General features: G+C 34.5%; 1 protein-coding gene across 7 annotated transcripts in view; it reads right to left on the bottom strand.

The window, feature by feature from the left end:
- Nucleotides 1–18,405, bottom strand: part of LOC1272562 (pleckstrin homology domain-containing family G member 5) — a 100,609-nt gene that overhangs the window by 18,776 nt on the left and 63,428 nt on the right. For 2 of the 7 annotated variants that reach the window (XM_061655388.1, XM_061655389.1), the window contains exons 3-6: nt 9,861–11,702; nt 5,895–5,984; nt 2,682–3,149; nt 624–715 (exon numbers count right to left, since the gene is read on the bottom strand). In XM_061655388.1, the coding sequence (XP_061511372.1) occupies nt 624–715; nt 2,682–3,149; nt 5,895–5,984; nt 9,861–11,351 (2,141 nt within the window). In that variant the 5' untranslated portion in view covers nt 11,352–11,702. Of the gene's footprint in view, nt 1–623; nt 716–2,681; nt 3,150–5,894; nt 5,985–9,860; nt 11,729–18,405 lie in introns of all 7 variants that reach the window. The other 5 variants (XR_009765865.1, XM_061655387.1, XM_061655390.1 and 2 more) reach the window with 4 other exon arrangements.

The raw sequence follows: 18,405 nt of genomic DNA, 5'->3' as shown, positions 1-18,405 counted from the left end.
CTGGGTAGTTTTATTATTTTAATTAAAACTTTATTATAAAATCTATTTTATTTGATTAATCAAATGAAAAATTTAAATAATTTAAAATGTTTGTGAAGTAGTAAAATGTATGCCCCTTATTTACTATTCAGTGTAATATGCAATTGCTAAATTATTAGTATATGCTTAATTATTTGGTAAAGATAAGTCAACAAAGTAAAGTTGACAATGTTATTTTACACAAGCTATAAAATCATTGTTTCTTGGATACATTCTTTTTATTATAAGTTCGTATCTTTGAAAAGTCTATAGCCTTGACTACTTTTATAACGCTAGGCGTGTTCGATTCTCAACAGGACCGTACATCCCTAACAAAAACTGATTATGTGATTAAATGTTATGCATAAGTATACGTAAGCCTGCATAGACCGACACAACACTTAAACTATTTACGCCAAGAAAAGTAGAATAATAAATACAATCATTAACTTGTTAATTAATACAATCATTAGCTAAAGGTAACAAATTCATCAACCTTTCAAACATACATTCAACATACAAACAAATTTTCTGAATGAAATTCATATCTCATTGCACTTTCCTTATACGCGGAATCAAAGAGGACATACAGTTTGGATACTTACGCAAGTCGTACTCCTTTCGTAGCCGGTATTAGCACTCCTGGATCGTTTTGGTCGCTCTCAAAGCAAACAGAGAAATACTCGGAACTTGAAACCTATCATCAAATTTACGCGGCAGAATAATTCACCGTACCATGTAAATAATCATGTTAAGACAAGTTTCAAGTGCCATCAACCATGAAGCACGTGAAAGTGATATCGACACGTCCAGCCATTTCAGTAGCATCGGAGTATATTGAATTATCCATCGGATGTTGACAAACATTTCAGATTATTTTGTTGTGTGATGTGACATGGTAAAAGAAAAATGAGAAATTTATTTTTATTTGTATAAGTATTCAATGCAAAACATAATAATCAAAATAAGAGTTGTGACAGTGAATTTTCAGTAAAAAAAAGTATTTTTAAATAGATACTACAACAGCTGATAGTATAACTGTAAAATCTGGTATAACTGTGCATCTTTAAAATGATTTCCCGTCTGTAGAAACTTAAACCAAACCAATAGACCTTACTAAAAACGTAACAAAACCATGGTATGAAATTATTAACATAGGAAAAGAACATGATCTAATTAAATATTTTATTAAATATAAGAACACTAGAAAAGTTTAGAAATCTAGGTGTAATTTTAGGTAAAACAAAACATTAGAACATTTGTGAATACTTAATACTCTGGACTACTTACACTATTTTCAAATTACGAATAATGTTCAAAGCGTTACTTAATCTACAATTACTAATCATGACTGATTATATTTTAGAATCATACAAAAGAGAGACTTGAGTAAGGAGTTTTGACTTCATTTTTAACGACATATATCTTTGCCATAATTGTTATTGAAGCATACCAAAAAATGTTTAAAGTTTTTAAAGATTAGAATGAAACTCATGCAATAATTCTTCTTCTTCTTCTTTGGCTCAACAACCGTTGTCGGTCAAGGCCTGCCTTTACCTCTTGTGGGTTTGGTTTTCAGTGACTAATTGATTTCCCCCCATAGCAGGATAGTCAATCCTACGTATGGCGGCACGGTCTATTTGGGGCTTGAACCCATGACGGGCATGTTGTTAAGTCGTACGAGTTGACGACTGTACTACGAGACCGGCCCCATGCAATAATAGAAAGCATATATTTCAGTTATATTTTTTCATGTCTCGGTGGTATTCTTTCCAAGTTCATACCCAGCAGCAAATGCCGACTATCCTTCTTCTTCTTCATTTTCTTTGTCACAACAACCGTTGTCGGTCAAGGCCTGCCTGTACCAGTAATGGGCTTGGCTTTCAATGACTTATTCATTACCAAAGCAGGCTAGTCAGTCCTACGTATGGGGGTACGGTATATATTGGGCTTGAACCCATTACAGGCATGTTGTTAAATCATACCAGTTGTCTGTACCACGAGATCGCCCTCTTCGGTGGATAATTAATCTAGTAAGCCTGTATTAGGCTTTCATGACCAAGTCTGAACATGACCATTGTGTTGGAAAAGAAGAAGTTGACTACAAAATTATTATGAAATTAATGACTATTTTACTTCATCAAAATGATTGGACACTTCTATAACGTGGCCTGCTTATAGGATTTCTCTACATTGTCGACAATATGTCGAATGTACGTCCAAACAACATAATTAATTAAGGATCATTCGAAGTGTCATTGTTATTACTGAAATAATGCCATTGTTATTGCTTAAAAGTATTTTAAGCATTTGAATTATTTGCCTATGGTGATGAGCTGGCTAGAAAACTCTGTGTAATAATATTTATAATTAATAGAAGATATGATATAATATGATTATGAAATGATCCAAAATATTTAAATATAATGATATAAAAAAGGACGTACTACCATTTGATTGCTGTATGGGATTCAATCTGATTACAAAAAAATACGAATAAAAACTTCTTTCACGTATACAAAATGAGTTCACTAAAACCTTACATATTATGAAGATAATCCATGATTTAAAATATTAAGTAAACAAAAGGTTTAAAAAAATCCAAGAAATTCTTATTCCTGGAAATCCTTACATCCTCTACCACAAACACACAATGTACTCACTTGGCTGCGAGTGAGAACCGGCTTCTTGCGTTCCCGATGCAGAAAGGAGGAGGATTTCTTTTTGAGCGAAGATGTTGAGCTGGTTCCGCCTAGTTTAGTCGAATAGCCCAGCGCAGCCTTTACGCAGGAAGGTGACGAAAGCATGCAGCACGTTCCAGAACTCTGACATTCGTGAACTTTTTCTGTGCTGTTTTGTTTTTGAACGATTCTAGCGTCTACCTCGCTGACTGTGAAACTATTCCCCGCCTGGCGACGATGGGACCCCTCCCCATTGTCGTAGGCAGGATTAATGCATCCTCCATCACTGTTGCTGATGTCGATCAACGCACTGCCCGAGGTGACTGTTAGACAAACGTCTTTCGGGGATACGGCGTGAGTGGATGATCCACCCGACACGGTGTTGCCGCCATACCCAGCTGATCCACTCGCGGATGCAATCGAAGTGTTAGACGTATCGGAATTATCACTCTGTGCAATAGCAAGTGTAGTATTGATACCAAATGATATTGATAGTGATAGTGGATCGCCACAGCCAAATAGTGCAGAAAGTATCCAATAAGAAACGTATATGAGTTAAATTAACAAAATGAGCAAATCGAAAATTTTGTACAATAATACACAAATAAACAAAACCCATAACCAAACCAATTTGTGAGTTAAACACATAACGAGTACATTTCACATGTTTGTGTGCAAAGCCGAAACAATTTCAATAATGACAAAATTAATAACAAACAGAATGAACAAGAGAGAGATAGATAGTTAATGGAGAGAGCGAGTGATAAAAAGAGAAAGAGAGAGAAAGACAGAGAAGAGAAGAAGATTTACGTTGTGTTGATTTAGAGTATTATTTAATATTTTTTTAAATACTAAGTGTATGTTACATTTACATTTGATTTACTGTTTAATAAACATTCAACATTAAACGATATAAATTTAGAACGCCACCAGCTTCAACCTTTTACAATCGACAACTATCGTCACAATTTATGAAATACATTAGTAAATTTATTATAAGCCTTATTTGATGTTGTTTTATCTATTCAAATATCTATTTAATTTTTACAAATACAAATCTCTTTTTTAATTTAAAAGTAAGCCGGAAATATATATATATATATATATATATATATATATATATATATATATATATATATATATATATATATATATATATATATATATATATATATATATATATATATATATATATATATTTCAAACCACTATGGGAAATTAAAGATTCAAGTGTTCTACTAATTAACAGCATCAATAAAAATAAAACTGTTATACTTTTAAACTGTTATTAAAAAACTGTTGTGGTTTTTTTTAAATTGTTTGTTTCATTTGTTCTAATATAACAAAAGAAAACAAAAAACATACATGCAACATTACAGTAGCCAAATGCAATTACGAATCTTCCTATATCACCATTGGGTGTCCGAACAGACATAACAGTAGTTTGAAAATAGTAGTATTTAAATGGCACTTTACGTGCCTGAAAGAATGTTGTCAATCAATTTACCAAGTAAGGATGCGCTATTAATGTGCTTTATTATCTTACTTTTACTAATACCAATTATGTTAATCTACCTTGCAGCTACGTGCAACTATCTTTTAATAAGTAGTCAAATACGCCTAGTAAATATAAGCTGTAGTGTGTATAAATTTAATTGAAATATATTTTCTGCAATACTTCCGTTAAATAAAAACTTTTATGTAGAAGAAATTGGATACACTATTCGTTGAATGCAGAGTCGAGTGAAGATTATTTTGATGTGATTTAACGTTCACAAGGGCCAGCTATCGCTACGAGCCTTCCAACGAAGAATGTCCTTGAATATCATTACTGATTAATGCGTGATTAGGCGAAGCTACACCATTGCATCCGGACACACCACATTGAACTTCCGAAGCGAAGTAAAGAATGGTAGAATAGATCCTAAGAAAGTGTGTGTAGTTTGGAAAATACTACAATACCTCTTCAATGCCAACCTTTGTGTGCGCTACGTTGTGGTTTTGTAACGTGTATGAAAGAAGGGCGATTTTATCTAGGTTGAAGAGTGTTTAAAAATAACTCATCACAATTCAATTAGGGGAAAGGACCATTTAACTTGCTCGTACAGTTAAAGCAAATACAAAGCAAAAAATGTAAACTTGTAATCGAATTATTCAAAAAATATACTTAAGAAAATGTTATGTTGGTTATATTTGCAGATATATATGTTTACTGGTAAAAATTAGTTACATGCAAGGTTCCGACAATAATAAAGGTCAGGCCTGCATTATTTGAATAAGTCTGTATAAGTCTGTAATAAGACACCAAAAACGAATTCTCGAAGAATTTTTGTATAAATTGTTTTATTAGCAAATTACTTTAAAATGCTAAAATTATGAAGGAATGTGATTACAACATACAAATATGTTTTACTTAACACTGCAAAGCAACTACTAAACACTCCCAGCTATAAACGCTCTTCGCAAAAGGGCATAATTTCATGATGTTAAGAGTGTGTCTATTCAAAACCGTTGACCACGCGACTACTGAATAATTAATATCTGAAAGAGAAAATGCTTGTTCACGTTAATGTATTATCATGGCAGAAGATGTGCCATTGGCACCAAATGTTATTGTGTCACAAAACACCCACGATGCGTTACGTCGAATCACATAGAGCTCAATTTATAGTTATACATTGCCAATAGCATACGATGTCTAAATATTATGGTCACGCAAGTATTGCTGGTGAATGTTATGTAAAATTGGTGTCAAACATTCTTTTGTATAAAAACCAATCAATTTTAGTAAAACGCGCGCGTGTGTGTTTGTGTGTGTGTCTTGGAAAGAACTTCCACATGTTTTCTAATTTTGAAATAAAAATTTGTTGGTAGAAAAACTTTTTTAAAAGTTTTTTTAATCTTAAAAAGATCTGCCATATTTGCAATATGATAAAGTACAAATCTATCTCGTCCTCAAAATTTTCTACTTGTCACTTTTGACATTAACAGAATAAAGCTTCATTTCAAACAAACAAACAAACAAATTCAGCTTTTTTATAAACATAGCACTACTATTTCGAGCTAATTTATTAGTTACATACATATAACATATTTTATAAGTATCGTTTTTAAACGAAAACATAATAATGACAACCTACATGAAAGAAATCTACTATACAAGTAAGACTGAGATCATTTTTTTTCTATACATACCTTCCTTACGTGAGGATCGTTTGTTATAATTGTTGGAGTCGTTGCCTGACGCTCGATTTCATCCAGGTGGGTAAGGCTCAAAGATTTCATCTGCCAGCACGACCAACCGACCAGCCAAGTTCCAGCACAAATGGCATGCACAGGATGGAATTCCAATGACAGATGAGAAGTAGTAGAGAGTGGGAGACATACAGGAAAAGAAAAAGAAAAACAAAAACAAACAAGAGACATTAGAGATAATGTAGATCATTCCCTACACTTTGCAAATATTTTCTGTAGTCATCAATCACTGGTTGGCGGCCTTTGCTCACACTTGCTTTGTTCGTTCACCTTGCGTTAGCATAAATTGCTTCAAAACGTAAATGTTTTGTGGAGCATCTGCCAAAATAAGTTGTGAAACTCCAAGTGTATACGCAATGAAGTTTTACAGGCTGGCAAGTTGGAATAGTAATTTTCATTAGTGCCAATCAAATTATATGATATTGGCCATTTATTGTCTGGCATTATTGCTCGAAAATTATATAGAGCTTTTGTGCAAATGTTTCTATTCAATATAAACGAGTATAAATGATACACCAAATTGCATGTAAAAATGTTAAATTACTTCATGATCCTGATTTAAACTGGTTTCAATGCATTTCAATATGCAAATGAAACAGTCAAGGCAGCTCTTCAACTTTTTTATGGATCATGTTGGCTGTTTCAACATTTGCAAATGGTATAAAAATGTCAAAGGGCAAACAGCAATCCCAAGACGGATGCTAATTGAGGCTCTCTAAAACATCTCTAAATGAGCAATCTTATCTTGTTTAAGGAAAACGAATTTCACAGCGGGAGGATCGTCGACTTTATCCCTATCATCTGTCACGAATGTAAAATGGAATGTTTGGGTTTTTCTTTTTCTTTGTCAGTTTAATGACAAAATGTTCAGCAAAAAAAAGTTTTCAGCGATGCGTACCAAACAAAGACCGGTCAAAAAAGTATTCGCTGCAGACGCAGCCATGCCTGTGATAATTACCGTAAAAAGTACGACAAGATGAAATACTATCATCATGAATGTAGCTGTTTTGCAAAAAAGAAACGACCATAAAATCATATGGAACCAAGGAGCTTGGTCACATAATGAATCATTGCAGTAAATAGTACAGGAATGCAATAACAAAAAAGTGATTTTAGTATTTTATAACATTAATGGCAGTATTCCATAATTAAAATAATAGAAATAATGAGTATTATTCGTGTTTGTAAATTGTTCAATGAAGTGGGTTGTGATCGAGTACTGCAGCGAGGTTCCGAATTTGATTACCATTTTAAATTAAACGAACTGTTCTCGCTGTCCAGTTTTCAGCATTATTTCAAAAGTCGGTGAAGCAAACATAATCGATTTCCGTAATTCTCAGCTGACGCAGAGCTATTATCAGCATGTTGCCGGAACAAATAACTAAATAGTCTAGATTTCTGTAGCGTTGGAAAACTGTGGAAAGAAAGAGATGCCAGTCTGAAGAAGCTGTCTGTTCCGAAATATTTGTGCTGCTTGTGCTGGAAGTCAACATTGGCATCCTCGCCGGAATGCTGAACCAGGAGCGTGAAGGGAACAAAGCAACGTAACGACGGATCAGATGTCCTGCCCGGAGGGCTCTGCAACAATTTATGGCAGCCGAGCGCCGTTTGACGACGAAAATGTGTTATTAATGAAATTCATTGTGATTTTCAACATTAAAATGCTTCGCCTTCTGTTAATCGTGCGATGAAATGTGGTACGGAAGCAACTGAACCAGGAAGAATGTGAAAAGAGAACTCATTCGAATATGGCCACGGGTAGTCGTTTCAAGAGTTTAGCAGGGACACCCTAAACGAAAGGTAAACGATGCGTAGAAACACAACGCCATCCGAAGAGGATGAAGCATTAGGAGTTCAACATCAGATCGGCTCAGTAAGGGAGCATGTTTCCAGAAATAAATTTAAATTGAAAAATGACAACCTTGCTCCGCGGGATGTCGAGAACTGAGAAGTGGAAAATCATCCCAAAGAAAAGCCAGCGGTAAGCGATGAGTAAATATAATTCTAGATGTACCGTTCAATAAGAAAAGCGTATTGCTCGTTCGAAGTGAAATAATAATGTACGTAGCGCAAAGAGATACCATTTGTGGGAGCTTATGTTGAGATGTACGCTCAGATGTGTTTCGTAGATGTGTAGTTGTAAGTACAGCTAGTAAGAATATGTGTGTTGCTAAATGTGTTATACTTGTGCATGTAACAAATATTACAACAGCACATTACAACGCCAAGCACACGCCTATGGTATGCATGAAATAAATAATAATATGGTACAAAGTTTATTTCGTTATTATTATATTATATTTCGTTATTATTATATTGTTATTCTGAAAAAAATACAATGATAAAACTATGTTAGCATAATTGTAATTATAAAAATAATATGGAAATAGCAGTAAATAATTTGCTACCAAAACTGATGATAATAATTAGCATCCGTCTTGGGATTGCTGTTTACCCTTTAATTCGTTACTGGTTGTTATAAATGTTGTAAACTATTTTCAATATGTATATATATATATATATATATATATATATATATATATATATATATATATATATATATATATATATATATAGATATATATATATATAACTATATATACAGTACACCTGACTTTTATATATTACTACGTAGTTAGTCGTATTTGTATTTTAGTTATTCAAGAACAAAGAGATTTACCGGGTTAGCTAGTGTATAATAACAAAAAACTAGAAATGGGGACGCATGGTACTTTATTTATGATGGCACGGAAAGTCAGGTTTAAAAACCACATGTAAACCAATCACCTGTTTCATCTGTGTTTCATCTTCACAATTTGGTCACGATGCGATTAGCATACAAGTAGTATCTCCGTTTCATCATTTCTACACGTCACAACATTTGCAAAACTCGATTAATAGTAACTTATATATAAATTGACGTCCGGTATTTGTTCACTTCTTTTTCTTCCTTTCCACCGGATCAGTCCATGCTACCAGAGGACAGTTACAATTCGACTTTCTGCGAGAGGACTGTTGGTAATCGATCCCGTTCAGCCTTGTAGGATCCGTCGCATGTACTGAATAAACCCTGGGAGCAACCAGTGCATTTTAATTTCGACTTTGGGAAATAAATATATATATATATATATATATATATATATATATATATATATATATATATATATATATATATATATATATATATATATATATATATATATATATATATATATATATATATATATATATATATATATATATATATATATATATATATATATATATATATATATATATATATACACGATCGTATATATATATATATATATATATATATATATATATATATATATATATATATATATATATATATATATATATATATATACGATGTAACAGACAGGTACAATTGAGTGGCGTAGCAATGAATACTTGCTTGCTTCACTTTAGATAGGTTAATCATCATTTAAATGTTAAAACGCAACAACCTAGCGATCTAATATGATGCGAGTTGACATTCTGACGAAACTCAAGATAAAATCTAAAATTTAGTAAGCGATAGGAGATAATAATCGAAATAGCTAGAATGTTTTCGTGGACACAGCACAGCACAAACTATATTGTTTGCCATACTAGAGTTCTGGTTTTCAAATCACAAAAGCATACAAATCAAGGAATAGAATTTAAGTGAAAGGTATCTTTATAGTTTTACTGCATGGTCATAAAGTCAAGACCAATTTGAATGCAATCGATGCTGAGAGAAAATTCATTCTATATGAAAAGAAATAATACTTTCTTTGTCATTTTGAATAAAACGTTACTTTTTTGTCTTGTGTAATGCGATATTGTTGCAATGACAGATTAAATTAAACAATGATTATGTTGCTGTCTCTTACTCAATAAGTGGATACCAACAGCACTTACCTGTAGCTTTGACGGAGGAGATACAACCAAACATATTTTCATAGTTGTCCTGAGAAAATCATCTCGTTTTTTACGCACACTTTTGTCTATCATCTCCTTTGTCAGCAAGCCACTCTCGTTCCCATCTGTTGGCGTTTTGTTGTGTCCTGATGCTGTTAATGTTGTTGAATCGGGCAGAGTGTTCGACACGACCGTAGGTGTCACGCTACCGAAAGTCATCGAAGGTAACTCCCGGTGTTTATCGCTGGTAATTAACGGTGCAGGAGTTGGAGGCGTTACATAACATGTTCCGGTAACGATCGAAGACATAACTATTGCCTCTGACGATGCGTTACTGCTTGTTGTAGTTGATATTGGATCAATGGACGGATGGTTACTAAACGTAGGACCGGTATTTGCTGGACTAACAGAACCAATAGCATGTATGTGTGATAGTCTCGGTGGAACAGGTGGACCCTGTGGCGAAGAGACAGTATGCGATGGCGAACTATGGGTGGTTTGCTGTAACGGTGAGGTCGATTTGAGCAGCAAAGATCGTGTCCGTTTCGTGCCGGAACTTACAACCGCCGTGATGGCAGACGATGAACTACCACTGGTTACGGATTGTGGATTACCAGTGATGGGCGCGGAAGTTATTGATCGGTCAGTTGGAGAAGTGGCTGGCGGAGAGCTGGAGGACGTCGGTGAGTTCTTTAGGCAACATCCGGAAATGTTATTAAAGTTGAGTATAAAAGGATTATTGCTTCGTTGGTCCACGGTTTTGGAGCATTGGTGAGTAGTCTGATATTGATGGTAGGTGTTGTTGGGTCGAGCAGATAAGGTACCCGCGTTCACTGTGAGCGGATCGACGTTTGAATAATGTGCATAGTGTGATGAGCCATAACTAGCTTTGCGAAACAGTGGTGTTTGATAGTTGGTAACCGGTGAGGCAGGTTGTGTTTGTGGAGACTGTTGCAATTGCAGTGGCTGAGCTTGAGGATGAAATATCTGCTGATGTTGTTCTTGCTGTTGTAATTGTTGTTGCTGTTGTCGCTGTATGAACTGCTGCGTAGTGCTGGATATGCGGCTAAACTGATGATAAATCTGATACTTTGGTGGTGATTGAGCAGCCGTTTGATCAAAGCTTCTGTTTAGGTTTTGCGGCAAAATTAAGCTAAAGCCTGCGGGAGTTGCGGTAGCGAGCGAATTCGAGAAAGTTTCTTGATGCGCTCCATTTTTCGAAGTACTCTGCAGATTCACGTCTTGACTAATTTTAGTAGGGGAGAGTAACGTTGACAGCGATGTCGCTGCACTGGGTGATGTATTTGATATATGCGTAGGAGAAGATGATGCAGACGGTTGCGTATGAAGCGTTTGGGACTGACCGGTTGAATGCACATTCGACTCTGGAAGAATCGAATAGACATCCCGTATAGGCGATATCTGCTCGATACTGTGCACCAGATTTCGTTGTTTGATACTTTCGTTGCTCCGTTGCACGTTCTCATCCATCGTTGGTGGAAAGGTCTTGCTTTGATATGGCCCTTCCCAGTACAAAACACCACACCTGATTAATGTGACGGATACAACGTGGGAAACTGGAAAGGAGTGTGTGGGTGTATTATTCCAACATATTTGCCCAACGTGTCGAATGTTTCGGACTTTTGCGTGTCATCCCAAGAGGAGTTTGAGCCATTTCATTTCACCCCGCTTCAGTTTGCTGCCTTGCAAACGACACTACTTCCTGTGCGAATTTTGGGCCTAACTGTACCCGATTCGATAGCTCACTCGCTTCCGGTGGCTTGCTGTGTGAAATGTATTCATTCCGATAGAGAGGTGTTGTCCTTGGTCACTTGTTTCCAGCTGAAAAGTTTAAACATGATACGTAACTGGCAAACCATTGAAGTAAATCGTATTATAATTGCATGGTCATTTCAGTTTTAGCTTCTTGGTTGGCAAATTGGTTGTTGATGCAGTAAATACTATTTCACCCTCACACTATGTAACAAAACGTCAAATTTGTGATGCTTTGTTGCCAGCCTAGCATAATGAATGTATCTTTTGATCGTTTTGATATAACATATAAACAACATTTTATAATTTGAAATTTAATTACCTATTTTAATATTACATAAAAACTTGAGATTTATGTTTTTTTGCAAAATAAGTAGTCTCTATTAAAAATGCACTGTGCGAGTACATAATTTCAACGTCATTCACAACGTCATTTCTTAGTCCAGTTTAATAACTACAACTGCAATGAATAATCAATATTCAACCGATCGATATCTCTTTTGCAATTACTGGTTTACGAAGGATGAGAATTTGATTAAAACTTCATGGAGCAGTTTTCCTTTAATTAATAGAGACGATAACGTTTGTAAAAAGAAATAGAATGAAAATATATCAACATGACTTGATAACAAAACATGTATTGAGTAAACCATGGCTTGATTATGATGATATATTAAACCAGGTATGCCAAACTGGCGGCCCGCGTCGATAATAAATGCGGCCCGCGTCGATAATAAATGCGGCCCGCGAGAATATTTTGGGAAGTGCTGACAGCACTGCAAACCAAAAATCTGTTATTACTATTAGTCGAAGTGTATTCAATTTTACAGAGAAGAATAATCATGTATCATTGTGTTGCTATATTTTTCTAAATTAACAATTTTGTTCCCATTACATCTAACAAACTTATTCTACACGTACGTACAGAACAACCGAGACCCTTAAGATACATTATATCGAATGCAATCTCATTCGTATTATGTTTCGATTATATTCTGAATATTAGCATAATTTTGTGCAGACTCGATTGCACATTCTATATGGAAAAAAAGATTTGCGTCAACTGTCTACAACCGAAATAGGAATGACAAGATACACACACTTGGAAACTTTACAACAACTAGTGATTGATTGTCAAACCAAAAGTTTCGCTCGTTGCCGTCCGAAGCCTATAGAGCCGTCTAGAGTTACTCGGAACCGTTGGAGTCATCGATTGTCGCACGGAGCGGCTAGTCTGCAGTCAGAAATGGCTCCGGTCGGTCCTACCAATATTAATGCCTCTGACTGCCGAGTAAAGGCTTCAGTCGGCTCCAAATTGCTCCGAACGGATCTGCACGGCTCCGACCTTAGTATGTTACAACTTTGATATCCGATTTTGAGCCCCTTCTGTTTTTTTCATAATCATGCTACCATAAAAATAAGTTATTATCCAATATGTACGACTTATCGAAAGCGTTTGTAGCCAAGTTGAATTTATTTGCATCTCTGATTCTACAAGACGAATTATTGTACTTTGCAACCTCCCCAAAAATCAAAACCAAAATGAAATGATTATGCTTAAGATAAAAGGATTTAGATTAGGGATTAAAATAAACGAAATGCCGAAGTCCTGCAATACATAGCTAATTAATAGGTTAGCTCACACAGTCCTTTCCTTTATTCGCGAATCATTTCCCTTCAAGTGTCAAATAAAATATTTGCCAATCTTTTTGGGTTCACACACCACGAATCTGCGTCGGATAAAATTATCGTAATTTAACAAAATTATTCATAAACAACGGGTTCTTGTTATAAGAAATGAATATACTACCAGAACATTTGGGACTTGAAAATTAGGGAAAACTAATGTTTAAACACGATTTATTACAATTTTTCTCTTGAACTGTCAAAAAGGCAGGCAAATATTTTTGTTATTCATCCAGCGATGGATAGCTCGGATTGCTTCAGGCAGCTAGATTTCCCCTACCTCAGTGAAAAAGTGGGGTTGAGCGATATTTTCTAATAGAACTGCCGTGTGAGAACGGAACAAATGAAAAATATCCTATTTTAATAATAAGGATAAAAGAAATTTCATGTGACTTTAAAAGTATATTAAACATTTTTTTTCAAGTATAAAAGAGCACAATGAAAAATAACATCGCAAATTTTTAAATAAGAAACGATTCCAGATTTGAAGCGAGGAGTGCAAAAAGTCAATTTCTTTAACAATAATGATTTTAAACAGTATTTTATATAAATATTGAGTTATATTTTTTATTCTCAACTATTCTCAACCGCGAATCACTCGCGAAAATCTGCACTTGCGGCCCTCTGATGAAATGAGTTAGACACAGCTGTATAAAACTATAATCAGCCCCAGCTTCTGATTATTGGACATATGAAGAAAAATATCGGTAAAATTTATTGTTTTATTGAAAACTAGCCTACATTATCTCTTACTTTTTACCGGATATCCCCAAAACTATAGTTTTTGATTTTGATGAAGTGCATTCTTCATGATACGTCTTCATTTGGTTTCCAGTTGAGTGTTTTGATATAAGCAGAAGGCATGGGTTGACAACATAACATGCTCGTCCTGGGTACCACAAGTAGGCCAGGCTTTCAGTGACTTACTACTGATTACAGTCCTACGTATGAGGCACGGTCCATTCTAGGCTTGAACCCATGACCGGCATGTCGTACGAGTTGACGACTGTATCACCAGACCGACTCAAACCATATTAAATACGAAATATAAAAACTGAAAATATAAAATTGTTAACACATTTTTTATCAGCTTTATCATAAAAATAACATTCACAGATTGCACTCTTAGGTCGCCCAACGCATAATATAATTTCAACACTGATATGTTTTATGTTTTGCACAGTTTTTTTTGTATATTACGACAAAACTACCTCAGAGTTTGTTGTACAATGTTTGCAGGCGTTCATGGTCGTAGTCTAGTCTCTCGTTTTGTTGTAAATAAAAAAACTACGGTATTTTAAAATAACTAAACAGTAAAATTACGTGAAAAATAGCAGAGCAAATTTTTCAAAGGTATCAGACAATTTACAGTCTGTTTATGTGTCCGTTCCGCGTAAGTCAAATTCATGTTTTTCTAAATAGTAAAAAACTGAAAATTCTGATATTTCTAGCTTTCAAGCGAATTACTTTTTTAAACAAAAAAGCAATTTATACAGCATTAGACAATTGTCGAAGAAAATTGTACTGATTTGACATTTGATCTATCAAATATAGAAAACCGCGTATCTAAGAATTCGAGTTTGTTGAGAACCGCTTAACTTGGAAACATACTGTCAGGTTTGGTGGCTGAATTTAAAAATATAGTGACATTATTATCATACCCTCTAGTAATCTTGTATATGTTTTTTTTTTCATACGTATGCTAGTTGGGCAGTTGTTCATCTTGGAAGTAAATAATAAATATCGCAAACGGATTTATTAGTATTGATTATGAGGACCGTTTTATGGATTCAGTAAGTCTTGAGTGAAGGTGGGGAAATGATGATTGATTGCCAAATACGAACGGAAATATGATGTATTGCATGAGATCGAATATTTGCCGTTTTAATACTCGCTCAAAGAGAAAGATTGATAAACAGCCGTTAAAGGAAGCTACGGTTGCAAAAAAAAAGCAAAAGGTTGGTAGGAAACGATGGTCTGTTATACACACGCGTACTTAGAAAGGTGGGAGAACCCTTGTACCCTATTATTTGTTTTGTTAATGAACAACAGAAAATAAACTGAACGGATAAAGGAAGCATTGGGTAAACGTGACGGAAGGGGTTCTTGTTATGGAATCGGATTACTTGTCGCCTCTTTGTCCCTCGTTAGTAAAGTGAGTCTTGCTTAGGCTGGGTAAGAAAAGAGTGCACATAAATGCATAGATGCAATTGCTCATGCTTTATAGATACGATAACATATTGTTTGTTAGTTCGGTGTATGTATGCAGGATGTATGTATGGTTGAAGAAAACGATGAGGTGCAGGCAATAAAACATTTATAAGCGTCATACATAATGTATTTGGTTTTTCATACGTTGAGAATATAGAAGAACTTTTATCGCATTCTGATTACCATTACAATATATAATCTGCTCGGATGAGGCTAGTTTTAATGCTCACATGCAACATATCGCTCATAAATTTATCTAGTAAAACTGAAAACACAAAGTCCAATTTTGTGAAAATTAAATAGTATAATATTTAAGATCAGAGTATACTTATGATTGAAAAGTTAATAAAGGAACTTAACCATTTTTTTAATTTATATATACAAATAAACATAACCACAAAAAATGCCATTTTTTTCTCGAAATTGAGCATGAAAAAAATCTTGTACAGTTACAGTAAAAAGTTTCCATTTTTAAAAACATGACTTCTGTAGTAAAAAGACGATTTTCTCAATGTAGTTGGCTTTATTGGCCGGTCTCGTAGTGCAGTCGTCAACTCGTACGACTTAACAACTTGCCCATCATGGATTCAAGCCCCAAATGGACCGTGCCCCCATTCGAAGGACTGACTATCCTGCTATGTGTAATCATAGTCAATGAAAGCCACGACAACGGTTGTTGTGCCAAAGAAGAAGAAAAGGTTAGCTTAATTACGTCACACTCACAAAAAGTAAATAATAATTGAGCAATGTGCTGCCGACCTGCTTTCTATTTGGTGGTGGTGTCCTACAGTTTGTTTAGTTTTAATCAAACTGTCTTAATTGGGAGTTTGTAATCAGGGATGTATGTTAACACTTCTGGAGAATGAGTGTTTACCGAAACGCCCATCGAAGGGAAGAGAAATCTAGATTCGAAGGAGCTTGAATCTTGTCGCACCTAAGTTGACAATTAATTCGTCCTCTTTCACAACGGTCTTCCTTTTCCCATCTCAATAAACACCAACTGTCCTTAGTTCCGTATCGGATTCTCCAATGAAAATTGTCATCATTTTGCGAAATGTTCACAGGTTTGCTAAGCTATGAGCTCTATCTTCGTTGGCCTGCGATGTAGTAAAACACGTTACAGTCGTATGGAGATATTCGTACGTAAATATAAAGCTATTATTCCCACTTGACATCATGGGTTAACTAATTCGCTTTTGGGTTTTAAGGCCCTTGCCTTATTCGAGCATAGACAAGCTTGAAGTTAAGGTAAGCGCTCGAACATATCACCATCATCAACACATAGGAAGTATATACAAATAAAACTAATTTGTGGTTGCTGATCAAGTGTATTTGTCTACATCAAACAATGACTGGTTTATTTTGCAAGCTTACAAATTTCATCTCAGAATTCCACCTCAGCTAAATTCATCGATATTATAGAAAGCTTCTGGGCTTTTTATAAAAAAAATACTGAGCATAATTGGATCTCATATTTTATGTAGTTTGTGAAAGATTTCTCACAATCCAGAATATAAAAAGGATGTTAGAAGTAGCATGAGATTGAAATAGAAATAAAGTAGAAGAAAAAAGAGCAAAATCGAGATGCTAAGCCATCCAACAAACTGGTTTAAATATTGATCCATCTTCATCAACGACAGCCTGTGAGTGATAGCCAATTTCCGAAAATCAAATGCAACACGAAGCGATTAATGGTTGGTTCATCGCCATATGGATCATATAGAAAGCATTATTGATTCTATTCTGAAAAATTTAATTCAAGCACAAGAAGATAAGCTATATACGTAGCATACTTTAATTCAAAGCACATTTTGGAGGAAATTATAGCTATATCGAAAAATTTATTGAAGCTAGTTATCCAGTTTATCATTAAATAAATATTCGCTTTATAAAAAATATTAAATAAGTAAACATTTTTGTCACTATTTTTTTAATTTGGTCATTCCAATAACAAAATAGCAAGACAAAACTTTTTTTGTTGAATTTGTGTTTGATTGTTTTGCAATTCTTACAACAACATTACATTACAAAAAAATATGCACTTTTCTATAGTAGTAATAAGATTTGTTTATAGAGATTTTGAGTCTTGCGACTACATTCATCTCTTTACACTTTTCTATACTAATGCTAATGCTTAATGCTACACTATATACATCAAGTAAGTCATGGCAGCAAAAATAAAGAAGAAGAAATAAGTGCTTAATAAAACGACAATTCACAAGGGTCAAGTAGAGTTTAATTAAACCACAGTCAATCTTGCCATGGTACTTCCGCCATTTCCTTCTCAACATGGATGCATGTGGTGCGCGTTAAATTATGAACCACTGAAATGAAGAAATTAATTTGATGCACCACTAACAGACCCAAGCGGATGATCATCAATCCTAACAAGGATCTATTGCGTATCTCTTCGGCGTACAACGTAATTGCCTCAAATGACCTTAGGGTAAACTTTATCTAGGGCGCCGTGTTATTTATCCTGAGAAATCAAGGATCCATTGCTGTTTATGATTTTGAGAAAGTTTTATGTCTTATACAGAGGCTCACTGAATTGATAGGATGGATGGAGTGGCATAGGATTTATTTTACAAGACAACTTGAGTTCTTATAGTTCCAATTATTTCAAAAATTTTGTTAGTTTAGCGAATATCATATTGGCATAGCTGTTTTGATTTGACTTACAGATACATATATAAAAAAGAAAGCTTATGGAAACCAGTACAAAAAGCGCTTAAAATATTAATCGCTTAATTATGACTATTGTTTACGGTATGACACGATTTACTGGTTATAAGATTTATAATAATAATAAAATAATAATTTCAAATGCTGTACGTTTTGCCACGGAAACATGCATCTATCATCAGTTGTTTAA

This window comes from Anopheles gambiae, chromosome 3 (genome assembly GCF_943734735.2).
Source record: "Anopheles gambiae chromosome 3, idAnoGambNW_F1_1, whole genome shotgun sequence".
Classification (NCBI taxonomy): Eukaryota; Metazoa; Arthropoda; class Insecta; order Diptera; family Culicidae; genus Anopheles; species Anopheles gambiae.
Note: the sequence above shows the minus strand (reverse complement) of the source record. Positions and strands in the feature narration are given on the sequence as shown.